Source organism: Spermophilus citellus (assembly GCF_964194105.1).
Source record: "Spermophilus citellus genome assembly, chromosome: 3".
Classification (NCBI taxonomy): domain Eukaryota; kingdom Metazoa; phylum Chordata; class Mammalia; order Rodentia; family Sciuridae; genus Spermophilus; species Spermophilus citellus.
Genome location: NC_138184.1, coordinates 215,031,705 through 215,057,878, shown reverse-complemented (window position 1 = coordinate 215,057,878; position 26,174 = coordinate 215,031,705). Strand labels below are relative to the sequence as shown.

General features: G+C 38.0%; 1 protein-coding gene across 2 annotated transcripts in view; it reads left to right on the top strand.

Moving 5' to 3' along the window:
- The window catches only part of DGKI (diacylglycerol kinase iota), a gene marked incomplete at its 5' end in the record, with an annotated part of 420,328 nt that overhangs the window by 241,478 nt on the left and 152,676 nt on the right, over positions 1–26,174 (top strand). For both annotated transcript variants that reach the window (XM_081286431.1, XM_081286430.1), the window contains 6 exons: positions 6,222–6,335; positions 7,726–7,863; positions 10,896–10,974; positions 21,622–21,677; positions 22,589–22,651; positions 25,985–26,058. In XM_081286431.1, coding sequence (XP_081142557.1) covers positions 6,222–6,335; positions 7,726–7,863; positions 10,896–10,974; positions 21,622–21,677; positions 22,589–22,651; positions 25,985–26,058 — 524 coding nt within the window. The remainder of the gene's footprint in view (positions 1–6,221; positions 6,336–7,725; positions 7,864–10,895; positions 10,975–21,621; positions 21,678–22,588; positions 22,652–25,984; positions 26,059–26,174) is intronic.

Sequence of the window (26,174 nt, the reverse complement as noted above, 5' to 3'; positions counted from 1 at the left end):
GAGGATCGAACCCGGGCCGCACGCATACCAGGCGAGCGCGCTACCGCTTGAGCCACATCCCCAGCCCAAGAAATGATTTCTTTCAGAAGTTGCTTCTGCTATCCAATTACTTGGAATCCAAACTTTGCTTATTTTATACTTTATGTAAACCCAGGTTTCATTTCTCTTTGTTAAAAGAAGGTGCTTTGTGAAAACCAAATGTGGTTTATGAAATGTTTATCATGGCATGGGATTGATATCTTTTGCTTTATTTGTTTAGAATATGAAACTTTTAGTTTGTTGGAGGCAGAATTTATATAAAGAAGAGGCAGCCTGATGGATTCATGAAGAAAATCTGCTGGCTTTAGGCAAGTGGAGTATAATTCTCAAGAGTGTCAGTTATATACTTGACATAAGATATTCAACCCTTAGTTAGTGAGCCTATCTGTCACTGCCAAAGCTGTCAGAATTCTGCCAGTGTGGTGACAAGACTCAGGGAAGAATCTGAGATGGAGTATTTTTGACTGATTATGATGAGGATATATTAACCCTTAATCACATTAGTGTAACTATACAAAACATTTTTTAATATGTAGAGATTTTTGCATTATTTTGGAACAAAGACCACATTTAACAATTGTGACTTCTTGTTAAAAGTCTGGATTAAATTGATTTTAGGCATCTGCTCTTCTTGCTTATTTTTTGCTCATTTGGCTTCCCTAGATTAGCAGACATCATAGATGGCAAGGTGCTCCTGTATCCTGGTTTTCCCCAGCCACAGCATGGAAGGAATTATGATTTTCCTTTATTTGACAGAAATAAGCAGACCATTCTAAGTCCCTTCCCTCTCTCAATCTCAGCCTACCTAGGTCTTCTCCTTTCTCATGAGCAATCACGAGATATATTCTCAGTATGTGTTTGTTGTGAGTGAATCCATGAATGTCCCAAAACTACATTCCGTTTCAAAACACAGTGTATATCTTGACCTTTTCTTGATTTCTTTTGGGTGAATATAAAACACATTTCTATAAGTGGTAACTTTGTAAACTATTAATTGCATAAATTAGAATATCAGAAGGAAGAATGGTAGTTTCTTCCTCCATGCAGTGGGGATTGGTTCCAGGAATCTCATGTGTTCCCAACTCCACAGGCAACTCAAGTCCCTTGTATAAAATGGCATAATATTTACATGGAACGTCCCATATACTTAACATCATCCCTATACTACTTTTACCACTGAGTATGATCTAAATACTGTGTAAATAGTTGTTATTGTATTATTTAGGGAATAATGACAAGAAAATGCACACATGTTCAGCACAGACCCAGTTGTATTTTCAGAAGATTTTAATTCACGGTTTGTTGAATCCTAAGATACAGAGCCCACAGATATACAGGGCTGGCTGTGGAAGGGTCCAAGGCTGTGCCCTGATTTTCTTTCAGAGTCAGGAATGTTGCCCTCGTTCTCCTTTGGTTTCTCAGTATGAGTGCCCTTTACTTTTCTACTGCATACACCACCAGGCAGTGCAACGTGCATCTGTTCTTTTGGAAAAAAAATGCCAGTTCACTGTCATCTGCATCCCTCAGCCACGTCTAATGTCGGCATACTGAAGAAGGAAAATATTGCTCAAAATATTGCTGAAGCTGAAAACGGACAGGTGGTGGCAGCATTGGCCAGCTGCTGTGGCAGGACTGCTCAGGGCCGAGGCGGAGGACCTGGTGTTCTCAATCTGTCAGCCTTGCTTTTCTTAACGAAGTAAGGAACAAATTCTGCAAGCTGGAAAATGATTTGGCCCAATCAAGATAACTTTCTTCAGTTCTGGTGGAAAATATGCCAGGTGCTATGTGTTGCGATGAATTAAATAATTTAATTGGAAGGGTGCTGGGTGAGCTGGTGGAGGTAATTTGGGATGGTAAAGCCCTGGCAAAACGAGCAGGTGCCCACGAGCCTGCAGTCGGCAGTCTGGAATTCCAACAGGAGCAGTTTGCTGATTACATGAAGGCAGAGCTTCAATAACAGCCTTGGGGCCTGAGATTTTTTTTTTTTTTTAAGTTTTGCTCTTATAAGGACAAAGACACAGATTATTACAGGAGAGCCTGTAGCTCTCCTGCTCTTGTAGGTGTATTCCTGACCATTCTCTTCTTTATAGTCCCTGTACTGCAGGGCAGCTGGGTTTGGATTGTTCTTCATAGGCTCCAAAAGAAAAGCTGCTGATGTCAGACAAAGGTGGGGCTGATTTGAAAACTTAGGGCTTGGTTTTTCTTTAAGTGGAGCCAAGGGAAGTGGGTATTTTACTTCTAGTAAATGATCTTTATTGATGAAGAAGAAAAATATAGGCGAGTCATGGTAGCTAATGTTCATTGACCATTTCCTCTTTGTGAGGCACATGCTAAGCCATGTCGACACATTTCTTTTATTTATTTTTATTTTTTTAGTTGTAACTGGACACAATACCTTTTATTTACTTATTTACTTTTATGTGGTGCTGAGAATCAAACCCGGCACCTCCCATGTGCTAGGTGAGCGCTCTACCACTGAGCCACAACCCCAGCACTGACACATATCTTAATAGGTAAAATAACACCAAGATGCAGGTACTGTTATTATTCTTGTTTCACAGAGGAGGGAAAAACAGATTAAGTGACTCCCCAGCCAGTTTGTGGTGGAGCTGGGCCTCAGCCCCAGTGGGGTTCCTGTGTCCTGTGCCTCGCTGCACTGCCTGATGCTACCTTCTGAGGGTGCTTTTTTACTGAGCAGTAATCTGTAGCTGTTGAAAAAGAAAAACTCTTCAGGGCTGAGCCAAGGAAAGAGAGACCCACCTTAGCCAGAGCATATCAGCCTAACTTTAGTTGTTCATGAAAAAAATCTGTGTCATAAAAGGCAGGCGACATTTGATAATGGGGAAATACAAGATTGTCTGCTTGTATTCAGGGAAATCCTGAATATTCGATCACTTGGCTACTGTAAAACGGAGATAGAAAATATTTTTCCACTTTTTAAAGCAAAACACCTTTACACTCAAATCAACTCTACCCTTTCCTTTGCTGTGTAGGCCGAACGTAGGAAGAGAGGAGAGGGTGAGAGATCCACAGGTGCCCACAGAAGCCTTGTGGCAGTATCACCAGAATTCTTGATGATTCCCACTGAGAAAGCAAATAGGAGCAGAGCCTAGGAAGGTCTGCATAGGGACAAAGCCTTATGCCAATCAGAGGCCTCTAGAAGATAACAGCATCAAGTCAAGGGAAACTTTTCAAAGTCGTTTGTACTTTTTGCATTTCCTCCGAAGTAAATTAATCCTCTTACATTTTAGAATTAGCATTCCTCCTGTGGTTTAGAGTTTTTCTTTGTAGGCTCATCTTCAGAGAGTTGTTTGATTTTACTTTTCTATCTCTGTATCACTTCACTATCCCTTTCAGGCAGTTTCGAGTTGTTTCCAGAACTTTCAAACCAGAGCTGAGTTTCCTATGGATGGCTAAGGCTCCCACCCTGGGACGATGGTGGGGGTACATCAGTGAGCTCATGGGAAGCTGGGCCAAGCATCAATCAGAGACAGGCTCTTTCTGCTGCTTCCAGACACAACAGGTCTCCCGGGGACAGGGGTCATTCTTGTTCTTTGTTCCACATCTCTTCTTCTGTGCCAAGAGGGAGCCTAGGGCCATTGCAGCCTCCTGCTGTTATTACTTTTATTCCCCATTGTAAGGAGACAGACTCTGCTCCTTCCAGGACCAGGAGCCAGGTTGCTCCAAGCCTTCACCTCAGCTTTGCCACTTTGTGTTTTGTTGGTTTCTGCTCCAAGAAGACGTGTCCCCAACCGCCTTGTACCCTTTCCTTGCCTTACCTTTTCTCTGTCCCTGCTGTGTCTAGAATGAAATGGGATGTCGAAAGCATAAACTCACAGCAATATCCTTGTCAGGAAGAGAGATTTCAACAAAACATAAGCAGACACAATTCTAATTTAAATCTGCTTAAAATAGGCTCACTCTGAGCACAAATCAAAAAGGGGAGGTTGAATGATCATCTCTCAGAGAAGTTTTGAAGAGAAGACTTCCTTTTTCTATCTCTGTATCACTTTTTCAACATCTAATGGGATGTTGCATTAGATTTCTGCTAAATTCCATTGCATATCTGCAAGTCTGGTTCTACTTGAGCTGTTTATATCTGTAATCAGTGATCCCTGATGGTTGGGCTTTCTGAACATTTTTGTTCTTTTTCATGACCTTTAAACTCTCTTCTAGTAGTTTAATAGAGGTGTTTGGCTTTTCCTGTGTTTGTCTCTACTTTCAACAATACAGGAAGAGTGTCTAGCTTGGTCATCAGAACCAATTTAGCATCTGGTATTTTGTTTTCTTTTCTTTCTTTGGCCAGCTTTGGTGGTACTATATGTAAAAAAAAAAAAAAAATGCTAAAGAAGCCCTGGGGTCAAAATCTAATGAATTGCCTAGTGGTAAATGACGAGTTTGGAGGAATGAATGAACTTTCTGACATTCTGCAGATAGACATTTTTACCTGGATTTTTACTGTGACTCATTGAGTGAATGTAGAGGTATGCCTTTTCAGAGGGTGAACACAGTCTTAGACTTTGTTGGTTGACAGGCGAAGCTTACATCCTGGGAAGGAATCATATGAAGGAGGAGAAAGGATTTTAGACGGAAGTCAAGAGAAGTAATACACTCCTCTGACTCGGCCATTTTCTTTAGTCAGAAAATCACATGATCTCTCTTCACCTTGAACAATAAATTTGTGTGATAACTGAATTTAATTCATCAGTTTCTAAGGTTTCTCTAGCCTCAAAGAGGCCAAAATCACAGGCCGTTGCCTCTAGGACACTCAGGCCACAATCCTGAACTGGGCTTGGTTCTTTTCTTGAAGATTCCCTACCTCGTTGTGAAGAGGGTGGCCATTGGTGTTGGTCATATCTAATTTTAAATACCACCTGTATTGCATAAACAGTGTGATATTAAGGAGGTCAGCTTCCTTATCCATTAAATGGGAATGAAAGTTACATCTATAGAGTATTTTAAAATTTAATAAGACAACTCATTGCAGGATTCTGCTCAGGCATAGTGCTTAGGAAACCATTAAGCATGCTATCTTGTTATTGAGAACAGACATTCTACCTTTTATCTTAGACTAACTCAGTTATCTCTTCCTTTCAACTGTGTTTTACTGGAATGGGTTCATTAACTGTGCTATGAATGCTTTAAGAAAACATGACTCTCATACAAATATGGAATGAATACCTGTCAAATTTAGTTGGCTCTATAATGAGGGACCCAGTAAAATGGTAAAGCTGACTGAGAGAAGTAGAGGAGAAGAAGAAATATGTAGTTCAGACCACAGTACTTTCCTAAACTTGAGACAAATTGGTTAATGTCATGGGGAACTATAACCACAACCTTTAATCTTCTCTTCTTGACATTTGCAGTTCTACCATGTTAACCTACAGTTATAAAATTCTTTATGTAGGCCTGTGAAACACTATTCTTGTATGACATTGTAAAGATACGCAGATTCCTTTTTGCTTTTTCCAGGTTTGGGGTAATTTTTCTAAATGGTTATAATAAGACCACAACCTAAGTATTATTTATCGTAGAAAAAGATTAAACGGGGTATATTATTCTAGTATATAAGTATCTCTTTTCTACCTAAACTTATAATAGATACTAGGTCCACCCATAATTATCTTTTCATAATATTTCATTAAAGAGGCTACGTGGATATTTAGGAAAAAAAACAATTTCCAATGCTGAGGAGGGCAACCATCATTTAACAAGTACTTTTACAGGCCCTGGATCATATAAAGGGCATTATATACATTTTAGTTTAATCTCCAAACAATCCTGTGAGGTAGGTATTATTATTCCACTCCAAAATATGTAAATGGGTCTCAGTGAAGTTAAATAATTTAATCAAGGTTATATAGTCAGATTTTCATGTGCCCTGTTACAGTAACTCTCCTAAATTTTAGAGTACATATCTAGCTAAATACACAGATGATGGGTCTAGTTTTGCTTATGTGATAAAGCATGGTCCTTTTCCTATGAAGAGATTTACCTTTTTGAAACTGCCTGAGATAAGTGGCCTTTCTGTCCCCTACATATTGGATTAAAACATGTGTTTGCAAGAGAAATAAAACCTCAGCAATCATTTGATTTAGTTCTGTACAGCCTCCCCTCAAACAGTCTTCTTTGTAACTTATTTATCTTTCTTTTCTGTCTTCTGGTCCCCAATGTGTCTGTAGGTGGGCTGGATCCTTTCCATCCTGGATGAGCTGCAGCTGAGCCCCCAGCCTCCTGTAGGGGTCCTTCCTCTGGGGACTGGCAATGACCTGGCTCGAACTCTCAACTGGGGCGGGGTAAGCATTGCTCTCAGAAGCTGCCCCTACCACAGGAGCAGACAACATCCCTGGATCACCCACATGCTTGGGAAGATTCTTAGAAGGAGGCGCGATGCTGTTGGTGCCCAAGAGATGAGTTAGAAATGGGAGTCAAAGTACCCGTGAACCCTGATTTTATTTGGTAGCTTCTTCACTTTAAACTTACCATCAGCTAGAGGAAAGGGAAAGTTCAGAATAAGGAAAATGTGTGGTCAATACACAGGTGTGGGGTATTAAGAGGTGCCCACTAGGACATAGTGGCGGGGGGTTGGTCTCCAGTCCTTACAAATTTGAATTAATCCTGCTCTCAGCCCTGGTTAGAATAACAAATAAGGTTTAGATCTACAGTCCTACTTTTGGGCAGTAAAATCCTTACCTTATGGCTTTTTTGAGCATGGGTTTTTTTTTTTTTTTTTTTTTTTTTTTCTGATCGGTGTTATCATGGCTTTGGCTATACAGGTATCCGACTCTCCTTCCCACTATGGAGCATCTTAAGGCAAGTGTTGGGGGAAGTAGTTCTCCTGTCACTAACTGGCCATCCTATTGTTATTATTGATTGAGTAGTACTAAGATATTAAGAAGGCACAAGATACTAACATATACCGCCATACATACCCACCTTTTACCTACTCACATAAGTCTCCATCTCATATGAAAATGATCTTCAGCAGACATTAATCTGGCCTTTGGCTACATTAACCTTTTATAGAATTTCATTTTGCTTTGTGGTTTATAGTCAGCAATATGTAAGTAAATATATTCATATGCAGCAACTGAGGAATTATCAGTGCTCATTTCTCACATCCCAATTAATGATTCACATGTTAATAATCACACTGTCCACAATGCATCCAGGAGGAATGAGTAGCTCCCTAAGGGGTTCCTCAGTCTGATTTGTCTCAGGTCACAGAAGGATGGTGGACTGAGACACCACCAGGAAGGGGTGACTGAGAGGGAATGATAGTAGGAGTAACTGATTGATTGGAATCCTGCCTTGATTCTTCCTTTTCTACACACATTTGTTCTGTGTACCCCCAAACTGCTCTAGTAAGTGGAATGAAAGTCCTATTATTTACTCCAATAAAAACAGCCCTCCAGCATGACATCCTCAATGCCCACCACTGGCTCTTGGTGCTGGGAAAAAAATTATTTTTCAGCTTAAATCAGTGAGAGTGAGTGTTTTAAGTCCCTTGCCTATAGGTGTTGCCTGGTGTTTTAATACCTGGAGAAAAGCAGCTTGCTCTCCCAGCCTCGCTAACATCAAAATAAGCAGAGCCATAGCAGAAGGACCCTTCTTTGCATGCTGTAGGATCAGAGGCGTTGCTTCACTCCCCACAGCAACGGGTGTCTTCTTTGATTCTGTCCTCAGGGTTACACAGATGAGCCGGTCTCTAAGATCCTATGCCAGGTGGAGGACGGGACCATTGTACAGCTAGATCGCTGGAACCTCCATGTGGAAAGGAACCCAGACTTGCCTCCAGAAGAGCTTGAAGATGGCGTATGTAAGGTTAGAGAGTCCTTCCTTCAGCAGAAAGGAGCCCCGGAGCATCTTCCTCAGTCACAGGAAACACATTTCTGGCTGTAGAGTCCTGGGCTGATTCCTTCCTATAACAGGGCAGCATTTGAGTTCCTGTCTCCGGGGCTGTGAGAGTAATAGCACCACCCCCACGGAACCTGCCCCGTGGACCCTCTTTAAAGACTCAGATTTCATGCTTGCTTCCAGAGCTTAGGAAGCTGTCTTTAACTTTCACACTAGCAAGGCATGTATCCCCTATTTTAATCATCCAAGTTAATTGTAAACAACTTATGAGAAGATGGAATATGTACGTGTTCCAAAGCATCAAGCATATGGTCTTTCAGTGGAAAGAAAACCTCCTGAGATGTCTGGCCTGATATCAAATATTCCTTATGTGTAGGAGGTTTGAACTAAGCCAATTTCTTCACCTGGTTGGGAGTTGAAGATGCCTAAATAAATGATTGCCTCAGTGTTTTCTTTTAGTTACTGAGCTTTCATTTCAAGCCAAACCAAGGGCCTAGAGTTATAGATAGTGCTGTTGTGCATCTTCCCTGGAACATCTGGTTCTGAGTTCTGGCCTCAATTTCTGTTAAATTTTATGGTTTACTGAGAAGATGCTTTCTCTGTGTTACTTTCCACTTGTCTTCTATGATAGTGTTTTCAGACTTTTGTATGCACAAGAATCTCCAGGTGTATGTTAGAGGCAAAATTTCAGAGCTCACACACCAGGCATCCTGATGAACTAAATGCAGGGAGAAGGCTCAGGCATCTACACTTGAAACAGCATCCCTGCTATGTTGTACCCTGCCATTGATGAGGCCAAGATTTCACGGGTCTTTCAGCCTTAAAGTAGACTGAACGCCACATCATTTAGGCCAAGTCCATTCATTCAGTAGCACCATGATCCTGACCAATTGTGATATGTGCTTTCAAGTTTCTTATTTGGTTAAAATATGTTTCACCTTGTCTTCCTAGTTTTTTCACCTAAAATTGTGATTCTGTATTTAATAAAGTTTCTAGTAAATACCATGACTGCTCAGTTGAATCAAATGTCCCTTACATATAGGAGGTTTTAGCTAAGCTGAGTTCATTATGTATAATTGAGTTTATAATGTAATGATGCAGTTTAAACAACAAGGATGTAATCCTTTTTGGGGGGAACGGGTTACCAGAAATTGAACTCAGGGGCACTTAACCACTGAGACAGAAATATAATACTTTTAACAGATGTATTTATTTGAACTTATAGAAATTGGATAGAAAATAGCTAAAATAGAAAGAAGAGTTACCACATGAAAAACTTAAGGCCCTTCTACCAAAGTTGGAATGGTTTGGCCTATAACTGAAGTCCACATTTAATTCTCTTCCCAACAGCTTAAGAAATAGAAAGACTTCTCCATGTAGTCAGGGAACATCAGTCCAGATAATTAAAGGGCTTTGGAAATTGAGTTTTGAGGAGATGTGAAGGAAAATAGGGGCACATTTTCTTGGAAAATATGAATAGCTTAAAAACAAGTTAAATTGGGACATTATTTAGGGGGATTGTGACCAGATGTTTTCCTTAACTATCAGTGGATGCTAAGACATGGGTTAGAATTGTAGCCAAAAGGACATAAATGGCAGAGGAGGAGAACATGTGTGTGGTTTTGGCAGGATTGCCAGACTGTCCTCACTTAGAACTGATATTTTAAGTACAGGAACTGGACATTCTCAAATATGAAGCCAGGAGAGACAGACATAATTTTGGCCTTGTTCTATGTGTGTAATTTCTCTCTTGGCTCTCCAGTTAGTGAAAACCATTTCTAGGGGTTCAGTTAGCCTCTGGGTCATTATAGGCTCAGATTCAGAGGCTTGCATGTGGGGTCCTTCCTTACTTCCATTAGAGACCCAGGCAATCTAAGGTCTTCCTTTCTGCATTGGTATCTCTCTTGCTCCCTCTCTTATTTTGTTTTCCTAGTAGTAAGACATAAAAATCTTATAGATTGTGATTTTGAGGCCTGTGAAGTCGTGTAATAAGCTTACTTTTGAAACCGTGAGGGTTAAAACGCTTCTGATGATAGAGAGGTGCAGTTCAGCTTGGGACACAACCCTAATAATTAACTGTGAATTTGACCTCTCTTTATTTACTTTAATGTTTATCTTTCAGTTTCCCATGTTGCATTTTTCTACTTGTTCTAACACTTAACCAAATCTTTAACATGATATAGATTTTACAATTTTTAACATGGGGTTTTAGACTGTTCAGGAGCAGCCAGGGCCCCAAAGGCTGTGGGCAGGATAGTTAAGCTAATGTGTGTTTCTGTGTGGGTGTTTGTAGAGTTCAGTCATATCAAAGATGCAGGCTTGATAAACTAAATGGGAATCCAAATTTTGCTGGTGTATGTACATATGTATATACATATCATATGCATGTATCATATATCATATATATGTATCATACAGACACACTTGGGTGTTTATCTTCCCTTTAGATCAACAATACCTGAATGATTTTCAGTGCCTTATTTCTTTTATGACTTTTGTCATAAAATTTATTTTTAAAGATAGGGTATAAACAAATTATATATTGTTCATTTTAAGTTACAATATTCATATGTTGAATATGAACTCTTGAAAAAAGTGTATCCACTGATTAGGTCGGTTAGACATTATCCTTACAATTGAATTGGCTTTCTAAGTTTGCTTAGTGAACTGATCTTTATAGCTATCGCAGATGTGTACCCTGAGATTAACAAGTTTCAGTTATTGCAACATGTGTGAGAGTGATTCTTATTTAATAATTGATATCTGCAGCTCTTCTTCCTTATACTATTTATAATTCTTGAGTTAGTTACTTGATTTGGACTTTCATGAAAGAATTAATTCAAGAACCCTACTCTTTCTACATTAATACCCTCTGCTTTGGGTTGTGGCTGATTTCTCCCAGGGACTGGCCCCAGAACTAAGTAACTGGCATTAGATTTTTATTTTCTCTTTCTAACCAGCTATGTACAGTTTACCTCTGTCTTTGTTTATCATTGCAGCTTCCTCTGAATGTTTTCAATAATTACTTCAGCCTTGGATTTGATGCTCATGTCACACTGGAGTTCCATGAATCCAGAGGTGAGGACAACGTCCCATTTCCATCTCCCAGGGAGGAAGTTCCCAGCAGGTGTTTTGCATGTTCCCTTTTGTTTACATATCACTTAAGTGTTTGCAATGTGCTTCAGTATTGTTCCATTTTAACCTTCATGATGACCTTGGGAGCTAGTCCCAATGGGAAGTGGCTGTAAGTGGGGCCCTGAGACCTAATTGTTTGGGGTCTCAGAGATACTAAAGTACTGGACTAAATGTACATTCCAGCTCTCAGGACTGTTAACCCTTAACTTTGAATGGAAATTTTGAACTGAGTGAACTACTAAGATAAAGAGAGATGATTCCACCCAAACCATGAGGGTACTCACAGCCTCACAAACCACCAGTGATTGAAGCTCCATAGGTCATTACCAGAGCCATTGAAAGATGATAGCAAAACAAAGAAGCAGCAGGCATGTAGATAACAGGGGCTACAGATAATTTGGACACCAAAAGTGTAATGATGATTGAATTAGGGAGAAAGGTAGATGATTCCCAGTGGATGAGACAGGTGTGAATGAGGCAGTGGGGCAACTTCAAGTACTAAAAGAGATGGGGAACAAACAAAACAAGTTTTCAAAGAGAAGAAAGATGAAATAATGAAATGTGATGGAAATATTTCATTCAAATTTTCTTAAGCTATTCAGGACTGAGAAAGTTTAGGATTTCTGTATATGCTTGGTAAACTCAAACAATCTCTTTTTTATTCTCTTGGTCTCTGTCACTCTCTTTCCCTCACTCTCTTCCTATGAATATAACTTAACTTTATATCTATCGATGACTTATGTTGGTATCTGGTTTCTTGCAAATATATTTATATATCCCCCAAAATAATGCCAGGAGGTAGGTAGCACTGTACTTTATTCAGAAACTTGGGAGGTGGAAGTCATAAATGAGGAATTACTTTACTTCTTTTCCTCAAGGTTCTGCAGAGCTCAAGGAGTTTTAAACCATAGAATTTGAAATACAGAGTCCTAAAAGCTAGAATTGAAAACTTCACATTCTGGCAATAAGGTAAAAAAAAAAAAAAATTCTGATAATGCTCCTAGGACTAAAATGTCCAGGGGGGAGCTATTCAGACTGTTAGAATACAAATTGCAGCCAAAGTACAGATCTAGAAAGTCCCTCCTAGAGTTCAGGCATTTTGGTAGACCTTGGCCTTTCTGGTTTCATGAGGGGAGAGTCTCTTTAGGAGTCATATTCTATGCCAGAAAAGAGCGATACTCAAGCCAGAGTTTGGTCTTCTCTGATTAACTGGAAAATCACGCAGAAAGGATGTTTGATAAAAGAATCTTAAATATCCAAAATCAGAAGCACCTTTGCCCTCCCACATCCTGCTATGGACAAGTCTTGGAGATGTGATAGTAAAAGGCATCTACATTAGGCCACATTATCAACTATTGTTCTTCTTATGTTTGTGGAGACTTCATTCGGGAAGTAAATGGGACATTTCACTTTTAATTTCTTGGCCCATTTTTTTCCTTTCACATTTTTTATGAGACTGGACCTAGCCTTCTTTTTTTTTTTTTTTTTTTTTTTTTTTTAAAGAGAGAGTGAGAGAGGGAGAGAGAGAAAGAGAGAGAGAATTTTAATATTTATTTTTTAGTTATCGGCGGACACAACATCTTTGTTTGTATGTGGTGCTGAGAATCGAACCCGGGCCGCACGCATGCCAGGCGAGCGCACTACTGCTTGAGCCACATCCCCAGCCCCTGGACCTAGCCTTCTTAATAAGATTTCCAAGTTCCTTAACAACACATATAAAAGAACAGAGTTTTTATTAATACATGAATTTCCAAAAATAGGCCTCCTGGCATGAAAAGAAATCTAAATGAGTAAGTAGCCCACTATGAGCCCATTTAAGTGAGTCTAATACTTAGTCTAATTATCCTGAAAGATATCCTAATGATACACTTTTTTTTGTAGTTTGATGGAATTTCTATGCATAAAGTAAGAGGAGATCCGGGAATGACACAAGGTGGAAAAAACAGATTTATAAAAGAATTCTTTGGGGAAAAGTAATTTTTTTCTTCTTACTTTAAGCCTTGGGACTCTTTAATTTTAAAGTAGAATATGCAGTTTTGTGTGTGTGTGTGTTTGTGTGTAAACATAGTTTAAATGAGTGATATTAAAAAACAATCAACTAAGGATTCCTAGCATTAATCTTTGAATACTTTAATTCAAAGGCTTAGTGTAAGTGTTTTATGTGATATGAAATAGAATTGCTAGCATTTTTCCTATATGCAAACCAGAGCCTTTGGAGGAAAACCAGCTACAAAGAGCTAATAAAGGAGAATTTTGTTGATTGAGAATAATAGATAAAATATTCATGAATATGAGATTGAGATGAAAATAAATGTCCATAATACAATAGAACTAAATTTTGTTGATACTCCAAGTATCAGAAATCTCAGTATTTATTAATATATATTTTTACATTAAATTTAAAAAATGTTTGCATGAAAAGTATAATTACTAAAGCTAGTTTTTAAACTGATTTCTGTTCATTTGGATTTGCCCCATATTTTTATCTGGTCAGTCAAGAAAATCTTAAGCTAAGCTATAGGAAAAAATGAAACATAAGTAAGGCCACTTTTCAACAGGGGTGAGGATGATTCGTTCTTGTTGGTAGGGTGTGAGTGGCTTTTCTCAGACAAAGACTACTCAGAGATGAGACTTCAGACTGTTCTCAGACATAGTCATTCACAGTATTAAGGTTTAATGATAAAACTTGTATAATTTACTATAATATACCTGCAGGGTGACTCAAGTCTCAAGAGAGCCATTCTGGAAAAAAAATGATTCTGGATAAAATAACCTATTAGGTATTAGTCAAGAAATACAGTATTTTAAACTGGGAACTATGCCAATCTGTCTATATGCAGTAGTTTATTAATATAAATCTCATGAAGGCAGAATTTTTAAAAATGTAATTGCAGAAAGAATTTTTGGCATAAATTAGAGAATAGCTCATCAAATGGACAGTTCTTAGCATAACTTACTATATTGTATTTCTTTTAGAAAGGACAATTAAAGTGACATTTATTTTGAAACAGTTTACTGGTGTCATTACAATGCAAATGCTTTTAGAATTACTAGTAGAAAGTCCAGCAGGGAGTATGCACAGTCTTAACATTTTGTTTGACTTTGTTTATAAAGGCAGCAAATATTTGACAACTTGGGTTTTTAATATTTGATAACAAAGAAAGCATGCTTCATTTGGTTGGAAACAGAGATGCTTATTCTCAAAGTGACCAAGGCACCCATGGTTGAATTTGTGCTACTCAAGTATCAAAAAGTGCAATAATATGGAACAGAATTTGGAGATGTAATAGGATTGATCATTTAATTGTCACTTGGAGTATTGCCCAGTACTTTCATCATTATTGTATTATCACAATGCTTGAGGGAGTATATTGAAAATATTCCAATCTATTAATGTTTAACCTTGTTAACATTGATTATGGTTAAACATTATCAGTGACAAAGTTAAGTCTCACTTTGTCAACCATGTGAATGAGATTGTTACTTTTTGGGCCTGGATATTAAATACATCAAACTTCTAGCCTGAGATTGGATGCTTGCATTTTATTGCCTCATTGACATTATCATTCAGAGGAGTTGAACCTTATGCTACAAGGTCAGGGAAATACAATTATGTCTCTGGAGGAGGCAGTATTTAAATTTGATTTAGGATTTACTATTTTCACTGAATATACAGAGGCTTGCAGATCAGCACCTTTCAAAGGATTGTCAATGTTTTATGATTCATTTCATAGGAAACAGACATATTTTTCTAAAAAGGTGTTCCTTGCAGTGGTTTGCTAAATTCCATCACTGTTGTCACTCCGAGGGACACGCTGCATGTCTTTTGTCCAGGCACTGAAGCTGAAGTGCAGTGTGCCCTGGAGAAATTCACTGCCTGCGGTCTCTGTCTGAAACTTTCTTTTCCATCTTGAACTTCTGTGTGTCACCCACTTGTCATTCATGATTCAAGTATACCTCCCTCTGGAACACTTTCCTGATCACTCTACCACTTCGTCTCACAAAAATATCATCCATAGTAAAAAATTATGTTCTATTTTTCATTTTTTGACCTGTCACGTCTACTCTGAACTCCATGAGGGTAAAAGACCACATCTTTATTTTCATATTCCCAGTTCACAGCCCTGTGGCTATCTCCGTTAGTATTTGTTGCAGTAACAGAATGTTTGATTGCAGGACAGCTCCCACAGATAAAAGATAAATAGTAGAAGAAGGTACATATAGTGAAGGCAATGCTAGTTATAGAGGTCATAAATAATATGGGAGTTCAGCAGGACTATTGACAGAGGAAGAATATGGGGTAAATTTTCAGAAAGCATAGATGGAAATATGGCTGGGAGATAAAAGAAGAGTATGATATAGACAAGAAATGAAGTTGATGAGAGCATTTCAGACAGGAGAAAAAAGTGCAGAGAGACAATGAACTTGTCATAGGGATGGGTTCGATGAGCAATTAATACACAATAACATTTTTATGGTATTAGAAAAATGATGATAATGTCCATAAAAATATTTTTCCTTAAGGGGAGATGATGTTGGAAAAAAATGAAAGATTTTTTAGTGCATACAATTTGAATCTAGGATGGTGATGTTACCATAGGCATAGGTTATGGAGTCATTGAACTGAAGTCTTAAAGTAAGTGTCCAATGGAAAGAATATGGAAGTTGTGTGGGGCATATGAAGTTCAAATTGCCTGTTGATTTTTACAAATACAGTTTTGCCCATATTCAAATACCTAATGAATATGTCTCAGGAAAACTGGATTTGATATGCATTTCAGTAAAGATGTTGGAAATAGAGTAAAGGAAAAGTATGGTAAAGATAAGCACACTCAATTTATATGTGTGCTTGAACAAGTTTTTAAGATCTGTAGGTTAAAAGACCCCAGTCTGAATTATGAGTTAGGTAGACTTCCTTGTCAATGTACGAGCTGGCATAAATGAATGTGCATGTAGGTAACATGAGTAATAATCCAATTCTGAAAACTTGGAAATGTATTTTACCATGTGGAGTCTCTGTTCTCGGTATCTGTGTTTACAGTTGTCTTTTCACCTCACCTTTAGGTTTGAGCTGCTTTTCTCTTTGAGTATCTCATCAAAGGCAATTTGGGCTAAGATTAGTTGAAGCAAGTGTGCATGCAGCATTTTTAACCAGTGTTTTAGTCAGCTGCTCCCCCGCTGTGATGAAGAGATCTAACCAGAACAATTGTAGAGAAGGAAAAGTTTGAGGGCTCAGGATTTCAGAGGTCTCCATCCATGGACAGCAGGCTCCATTTCTCTGGGCTTGAGGTGAGGCAGAACATCATGGTAGAAGAGTGTGGCAAAAGGAAGCAGCTCACATGCTGATTAGAAAGCCTTCAGTCACTACTCAATTAATCCCATCAGGCGAGCAATTCACTGATTAGGTTAAGACTCTCATAACCCAATCATTTTTTTCTCTGAACCTTCTTGCATTATTTTCATGAGCTTTTGGAGGATACCACATCCAAACCATAACAACTAGTCCTTATGCATTTTAAAGCAGTGAATTATATCAGATAACAGAAGTCTTATAAATTTTATATGTATTTTAAAAAGTCTCAGATTACAAGGGTGCATTTATGTCACTATAAATACATAATACATATTTTGTTTTATATTGTATACATTCAGAAATATAAATAATCATACACGATCACTTTTTGACTACTCATTCTATATTTCAGTGTGATTTGGATTTTTTTTATCCAAAGCTGAAGAACATAGGATTGCTTGTCTTTTGTTTCACATACTGGGTTTTATAATATATATGTAGAACTGAATTTACATGAGAAGTGCCAAAGAGTGGCATCTTGACATGCCTCTACAGGGGTATGGTTTCATGATTCCACTTTTATGTGCTCTTCCATGGAGTAGTCTCTTTGTTACCTGGGAGATTTCACTCCTAAATTTTGGTCACTGGGCTTCGCATGTTCACAAGTTTGGAATATAAGAATGTTGACTTTAAAATTATAATAATTGTGTGTTACTTAAGGAAATACTAAGTATCTGAGACGGTAAACCAATATGTGTTTCATGAGCCCTTCCATGAGCTTGGATTATTTGGACTCTTGGGTAACTTGATGCTGGGTGGAGATCTGTGGCGACAGATGGATAACCCCCTGAATTCTTTACCTATATTCTTTCCTGGGAAATAACTATAGGGGGACAAAGGGATGGGGCTATTGTCTGTAAGCTCTACAGAGAAAAGAAGTATATAGGAAATTGTGCTGTGAGCTAAGCAACCTTAGAGGTGCTTTGCAACAGTAATCATCTTTGAAAATATCTATATATTTAAGGTGGTTAGGAATTTAGAAATGATCTATGTGTGGAAGGCAACTTCGATGTGACTATTTATACACCAGTCACCTTTTGTCTTTGTAAGAGGAAAGCACTACAGGAACAAGGTTACTCATGTATTTTGGACTTCCTCCTTTCTTGAAGACACAGGTGTCAGGAAGGCCATCATACCTGCTCAAATAGAACAGTCTATGGGCATCATTTGCAAGGGCCATTAAAGGAGAAAGGGGAGAAAAGCTTATGAAGAGTAAACGAATAAACTCTGTAAAGTGAGCTAATATGCTTTTGTCAGGCCCTCCAAAGACCTAGAGGGTGATAACTGGACTGAAATAAATATTTGGAAGGAACTGAAAGCTATATCTGCAAGGCCAATCACAGACAAAAACAGGGTTTTAGGATCCCCATTCTGATGGCTCCTGTCATGCTATTATGTTGGATATAAGCCTGCTGTTAAACGTTGAGTCAATTGAATGGATTATACCCACGGCTCCATCATCATTACAAATGGATTATATCCGGAGCTAAATCATTTAGATGATTTAGATAATAAGATTTGGGAAATTTGAGCTAATGAGATTTAGATGAGATTTTTGGATTTTGAGTTGATGCTATAATGAGATGAGGTCTTTAGTTATCTCGGAGGGAGTGAATATATTTTTCGTATGAGAGGGATGTGGATTATGTGGCAGACAGTGGACAATGACTGTAGCATTTTGGCTTCCACAACCAGTTGTCATCTGGCTCTGTCAGCTGTGTTACCTTATATGGCAAAAGGACTTTGTGATGTGATGCAAGTTAATGTATCAGGTGACTTTAAGATAGGATGAGAATTCTAGATTATCTGCATGGACACAACTAAAAACATGAGCTCTTAAAAGCAGAAGAGGAGAGCAAGTGGGGAAGTCATAATGATTCAGAGTGTGAAGACTTGATGTTCCATTGCTGATTTTGATGATGGAAGGGATCAGGAACCAGGGAATTCAGGAAGCCTCTAGAAGTGGGAATTAATCCTGGACACCATCCAGCAATGAGAGAGAACTTCCGTCCTGCAACCCTAAGGAGATGGATTCTGCCAACAACCTGAATAAGCTGAGAAGTGAATCTTTCCCATGGCCCTCAATAAGGGTTCACCAGTATGACACCTTGATTTGGGTCTTATGAGACCCTAAGCAGAGTACCCAGGAGAGCCTAGTCCAGAATTTTGACCTGAAGAACTCTTAAGGAAATTAATGGATGTTGTTTTAAGTTGCCAAGTTTATAGTGATTTGTTGTGGCAGGAATAAAAAAAAATAATAAAGCTACCATTGGTGTTGAGTCACACTATGAACAGAATAAAGATCTGGATGAATCCAGGGAGTGCTTGGGCCTCCCTGTCTGACACCACTTCTTGCAGAGGAGGAGAATGGGCAACCCAGGAATTGGAGCAGTGTATCAAGGATCCTCCCACTGTTGGAGTCTTGGGGATAATTTGAGTATTGCTAGCCTTTCTTGAGGGTGGCCTTTCATGTTTATCTCAAAGCAACTAGCAGACACAACTTCCGGAAGGACCGAGAGCTCTTACACTTTCTCTCTGACGCTTTCCCAATTCTTTATTCTTCCTTCTGTTTCTTGATGTAGTTGGAGTCCTCACTCTTGGTCCTCCCTGAAGGCATACCAGCTCCTGTGCATGCACACAGACAATCAACCATCCTAGCTCTTTTTAAAAGCCAATGGGAAATTGCTGAATATTGTTGTCTGCAGGCTGTTCCTGACTTTCGTATGGCCTGGCTTCCACTGGAAGTGTTGAAGCTCTAGGTCTAAGCTAAAACATCTCCAGCTGCTCCTTGTTTGTGAATCTGTTTTTTGTTTGTTTATTTGTTTTCTGTTTTGCTTGGAATAGCATAGATGTGGACATAGGAAAAGAATCCAGCTGTCAAGGCCATCAGGGTGTGTGTCACAGCATAATATGCAAATTTCTTGTCCTGGGACTAAGAGGATTCCCTTGAACCTTTTCTAACCTCACACCCAAAGCATAAGTGCAAATCTCCTACCTGTTTACCTTATGTCTCTAACATCTCTCTGAATGTGAGGTGTCTTGATGGATCTCTATCTTTAAATTCTTTTTTTTTTTTTTTAAAGATAGAGTGAGAGGAGGGAGAGAGAGAGAGAGAGAGAGAGAGAGAGAGAGAGAGAGAGAGAGAGAGAGAGAATTTTTAATATTTATTTTTTAGTTCTCGGCGGACACAACATCTTTGTTGGTATGTGGTGCTGAGGATCGAACCCGGGCCGCACGCATGCCAGGCGAGCGCGCTACCACTTGAGCCACATCCCCAGCCCTAAATTCTTATTTCATGTTATTTAGTGACTTCACTAAATACATCTGAGGTGACTGTTTTCCTCAAATGTGTGCATGAAATCACCAAAAACTCAGCTTAGTTCTTAATTTTGTAATCATTTTGGGAGATCTTAAAGATAGAAATAGTCTGTCTTTTGAGAGGAAGAAGAAACTATTCTTTAAAAATAAATATTTTTTTCAGCTTCTGGAAAAACCTCATTGCAATATAAATGTTTTCAAACCATAAATTATAAAATTAATAAATGTTAGTAGTTGACAGATGATTCACTTAATGCTCTGAAAAAGTTCTGTGCCAGCATTGTGGCTGCTGTTTTCCCTTGCCTGTAGCTTGCTTAATAGCTGGGCCTGAGTTGTTGTTGTTGTTGTTGTTTTTTCTTTTTTAATTAGTATCTATGTACTCATGATAAATTGCACAGTAAAAAGGTTCTCATTTTACCTCTGGTTTCATAAAGCGAGACAGTTAATGTAAAGGTACATGCAAATGGTACCAGGTAAATCTGATTCAAAAATAGATAAAAAATGACATGTTGTTCAATAGCCACATTTACCTGCACTAGACCTAAAATGTGAAAATGGTTTATTCTCAGGCCAAGCATGGGAAATCAGGATGCAGATCAATTAATGCCATTTTCATCTTCTTTTTGTTTAATGTGTAATTGAGCCTTCATTTCATTTTGTTTCTAGGGTTAGAGAACTTAGAACAGAGTATAGAAAAGCTTTGATATACAGAAACTGTATATCAATGAAGACAGCTCTCCAGGACCAATCTACAAAAGTTTGTAACTCTCAACTTGTTTCCATGTCATGTACTGCCATGATGATGCAATAATCATGAAAATAATCTAAGAATCATTTGTCTAGGATTATTTCTTGAGGTCCTAGGCATGTTGTTTGGTCTTGGAGAGTGAACTCTGTTACTCTTCAGGGTGATGGCTGGGGATTGGCACTCACAAACACGGTTAGCTTCAGCCTGTCATCCTGCTACCTATTGAGAAATGACTGGGAGAAAGACCTAGACTAAGAAGGAAATGATGGGTGTCTGGAATAAAATAGTAGAAGGCCGAATGTGGACAGTAGTTTCTTTTAGAATGTCTTAAAACTTTATTGAAGAAAAACATTTGAGAAAATTATAGTTAATTTGGGGATTTTATAATCCCTTGAATTCACATGAAAATTCTGATACACATTTTTGTTTCATCTTTTGGGGTCTTCAAACTTTATAGCATACAGAGGCAAAATCCAAATTAAAATCATTTTTAGTCAGGGCCTTTGCTGTAATAAGCCAAATCCATTCAGTAGACCATCTGTGTGTGTGTGTGTGTGTGTGTGTGTGTGTGTGTGTGTATTCTCCATCAAAACAAATAATTTTCCAAGACTTGTGACAAGCAAGAACAGATGGTAGTGCAAACTCTCCATTAATTTTTATCTAAATTCTCCATATTTGATTACATTTGGAAGTTGTGTATATAGTTTATGGAAGCAATGTCCTGTAGAAGTCAATGAAAATTATCACCTCTTTACCTCCTATCATCTTTCCCTATCATCTCTGCCCCAAATTCCTGCCAACCTGCTATTTGGAAGAGTCCAGAGTGTCGCAAGCTTTAATGTTCATGAGACTCACCACCATTCCTAGTCTCTGCATGCAGACATTCTAATTTAGTAGGTTTAGGTAGGAACTAATGATTTGCATTTATAACAAGCTGCCAATTTGCTCTGATGTTGCCAGTTTGGAGCTAAACTTTTGTAGCACTGGGCCACTATATTTCCCTGAAGCCTAGGGAAAGATGATTAAAAAAACAAAACCACAAACAAACAAACAAACAAACCCAGAACTGCTCAAGGATCTTTTGGCCCTATAGATTATAGGTAGGTCTGGGGGTAAAACTGCTAATCTCTAATGAGGTGCCTATAACAAAACTACCTCTCCTCTTTCACAGAGGCAAATCCAGAGAAATTCAATAGTCGTTTTCGAAATAAAATGTTTTATGCAGGGGTAAGTACATATTTCATTTTATAATCATTATATATTATTTAATATTAATTCAATGACACTAACTATATTAAAAATTATAACATATCTCAGACATTTTTATCTGTCTCTCTATATAATTACTATTTAATGTCTTCATTTAAGAATGAAAGTAATGGTGCGTTTTTTAAGTTTGTTGTCAGAAAGGGAGTTGATATTTATCATCTCTGAATTTTAAAGATGCAAGGCTTCATGCTGTATAAGAGTAGGTGATATTCAGGGAGGCATATGGAAAACATCAAAACCAATGTAAGGAGTGGGGAAATCAGGCAGGTAGTTGGAAAACTGTATCGACAGACTGAAAAATGTATAAAGAGTCTCAGATAAGAATGTCATTTTCACATGTACACATTGATGTTTGGATGAGAAACTGACAAATTGACAGAACATGGGAAGAATTTCATGGACGCAGATATGAAATTAAAGGAAAACCCTTCTTTTCCTCCTCAGGAAAAAGTCATCCAAAATATTAATTAAGAAAGTACAGTTTATTCCACTGCATAGAGGGAGTCAAAATAAAAGAGGTAAAGCAGGGCATTCTCAGTGGCAATGCTAAAGATTATTTTAGCATCTAACAGACCAGTAGGACAGTCAGGGAGGACAGCCAAAGTCATGTTCACACTGACCCTTGGAATTATCCAGTTTTTCACCCTCTGTCTGTAGTCTTAAATTTTACTAGAGATTATAGTTTGAAAGCTAAAAGAAATATTTCAACTTGATAATCATTTTCCTGCTTTACTGTGGATTCAGCAAAAGGAGAACTTGTTATATATTTTTGTATAATTTGGAATCATTGGGACCTGTCTATAATATGAAAGTGGGATATGGACAAAACATGTAACTAAGCTTTTTGTTTTTCCCCTTATGATGTATAGGCAGCTTTTTCTGATTTCCTACAGAGAAGTTCTAGAGATCTATCCAAACATGTTAAAGTTGTTGTAAGTATTGAATATGTCAGTTCATTTTTTTTTTTGCTTGTGAATATGAATGTCACAAGAAACAACTCCTAAATAACAGTGTCTGTGTGGATTAATCTCTTGGACTTTGTGTGATTTAGAGATCACTTAGTGTGGCTCACTCAAGCAGTATTTATGAATACTTATCATGTCTTGGGCACTGGCTTAGTTGCTGGAATGAAGATGAGTATAAAAACTAGTTTCATTCCTGAAGAAATTCACAGTCCAGTTATGGAGAAAGCCACTTAAATCACTGGAGCATAATGTAATAAAGTTATTCAACATACGCACAAGATGGTGGTATCACAAGGGGAAAAATAGTAACCTTGAATATTATGGCATCAGGAAGACCTTCATCAAAGAAATGATGTTATCTGACTCTTGAAGTGTAAACAAAAGCTCACCAAACAAATGTCCTTATTCCAGGACTGTCTGAGAGGACTCCATTTTAGAACAGGGCCTTGCCTGAATTTATTATTTTGTGCTAACTTACCCAATAGGCTGGTCAGGTTCCTCACCGCTGAATGGAATTTTCAAATTTTGTTTCTTTTTCTCTGCCCCAGGTTTAAGATATCTACTACTTGGAGGAAAAGGAGAGATAAATTTACCTTTCTCTAGGTGCTGCATTTTAAAACAGCTTAAAATTAGTTAAGAAAGACAAAATGTTTCTTATAGGAACCAAGTTAAGTAAATGGATGGATGGATCTATGTTGTGTGTAGTTGCATACATAAACGAAGAAAAGATAGAAGGAGAAAAATATAGAAATGGGGAAGGATGTGTAGTGACACAGTAAGGCTTGGATTTATCATGGCATAGGTGAGGAATATGTGATCAGAGAAACTGGAAAAATATATGCATAAAAATAGAGAAAAACATGATATTAAGCTAATAAGGATATAGAGGAATACAGAGGAGCATGAGAAGATACAAATGAAAATCTGTTATCATCAGTAAAGCACATATGAGACATGAATCTCCTAAATCAGTTAAATGGAAAACAAAGCCCATCACCCTGGTATTAACAAACCTTGGCATCACTTGCATGTGTTTTGGCTCTCATATGAGAAGTGTCTGTCAGAGATGGAGAATCTTGATAATTCAAATATTTCTTTCTTAAAACTAGATGGAAGAAATACCCAAGTCCATTGTACTATGAAGATCTTTATTTTGATAAAACTATGGTTAATAAAGTTAAGTACCAGCAGCATTATACCAAACTGCCCATTTCTTCTTCTGCCTGCCACCCAGCCAAAAATGACCATCACTACCCTTCCAGTATTTTTTACATTTAGAGGAACATTGACAGTGCCTGCCAAGAGAGCTAGTGAGTTCTGGGCATAAATTTTCGATCATAGCTGGGCAGTGGACACATTGAATGTCAGTAAACTGCTCAGGAGAGAGGACTGAAACCAATCTCTGCATATTTTCCTAATCACCAGAGAGTCCCTCTCTCTCTCTCTCTGGCAGTCCTCTTAATGATTGCTTCATACATGGGCAGCTACATAGCAAGGATTAAAATGAGCTTGCAGAGAGGCCAAAATAGCAGCAAATCACTAGGAAAAATGTAGAATCAGCCAATACATGTAATATTCCAGGTGGAATAGCTTTGTAATCTTATGTACTTTTAGGAGGAGGAAAAAAAATATTAGAAACAAAGTGTGGGATTTGGGATTCAGTCTTAGGTTTGCCTTTCCTAGGTATATGACTTTGATTCTGTCATTGAACCTTTGAAACCCCTTGCTTTTCCTGCCTGTGAAACAGGCATAATAAGATATGTCTCTTAAAAAATCATGTTTGACCACTGTTGTGTGACATAGGAAACCTCTGCAGTGATATTACTGCATGCTTTGACCGTGAGATGGAAAGGATGGAAGATGAGCTAGAATGATCAGATGTGTACACCGTAGACCACCTTATCTTTGCCACAAAGAGCAGTCAGTGTTTTAGTATAGTCATCTACACACTCGTGAAGTCCTTAAAGCAGGAGGCTTTATGTTTGCTTAGTAGTTGAGAGTTCTCTAAAACCACCTTTGATCGCCATCTAGAATTTGATTCCTATCTAAATTACATTTGAAAACATTTCATTTATTTAAGTCTATAAGCTTTCTTGGAAGCTATTTTCGAGCATGCTCATGAAAATTAGGTTGTATGAGAACAGCCAGGAAAAGCTCCGGGTGCTTAGACAATAACCTTGAGTGTTATCAAAATCATTACTACTTAGTTTAAAACTTTGCCTAAAGAACTCCTCAAAAATTATCAGGGACTTTGGGAATGCTTTACTCCTCTTCCCAAAAGAAAACAATAACAAGGAAATTCTGGGATGAAGCTATGAATAAAGCAAATAGAAAAGCAGACTTTGTGACTCTGACCACTGAGGAGTCTGTAGCCCTGACTGGAGTTTTTGTCTTTTGGTCTTTGTCACTAGTGGGAAATGAGAAAGGCAAAGGGAAGGGTCTCCTTTGATTAGTCAGAGGATGCTACTCTTTGGGGAAAGCACTGACAGATCAGGGAAGCACACAGAGGCGCTGAGCAAGGCTGGCCTGGGCCTTCGAGACCAGAGTCATGTCAATCAACAGCAAAGCAGTTTCTTCTCAGAAGTCCAGTCCACTTCTGTTACAGATTAAATATTTAAAAAAGTAATCACTTGTTACTGTTTTGTGTTTTCTTGGTCTAGTATTCCCATACTCATTTCACATTCATGAGAGTTATTAATTATTTCATTCAAAATACTGACTTCCCTGTGGCAAGGATCAGATGGCCTGTTGGAGCTTATCCTCACTTATAAGAGATATCTTTTTAAAAACTTGAATATGCATATCTTTTAAAAAGTGTTCAAAATGTTACATTTAACCTTTTAAACATAAAAATTATCTCAAAAAAATCAAATAACTTGTTTGAATCAGATGGTTGTGGTAGTTAATGCTACTGCCTTCATTTATAGCTTCATTCCTTTCATTCTGGTAAGACTTTCATCGTTGATTCTGTGCATATAAGTATCTAATAATAAATAACCCAAGGTTAAGAAGGACAGTATTTACTGTGATTGTGAAAACAGACACAGTTTATTTTTTTTGTCAAATATCAGGTTTGTTTTATATTAAATCAAAACGAAACTCAGCTCTGAACTCTGGGTCTAGTTAAGCTATAAAAAAGCATAAATTTTCAATCATAGTAACTGGCCATCCAGTTAAGCAGAATCAGAGACAAGGGGAATAAGATCATGGTGCCTATTGTTGTCAACCCAGTTATCTTGAAAATTTTCTTAGACTTGTGACAGCTTCAAACCCTTGCTTTTTCTGTTTTCATTGTTGCAGTGTGATGGAACAGATCTCACCCCAAAGATTCAGGAACTCAAGTTCCAGTGTATAGTATTTTTAAATATACCCAGGTAAGCTCTGTTTATATTATATCCTTGGTTTGACATGAACTTTGACTTGATGTATACCTGTTTTCATAACAGAGACATTTCAGATATTACCAATAAAAATCAGTTATTTTATGTTT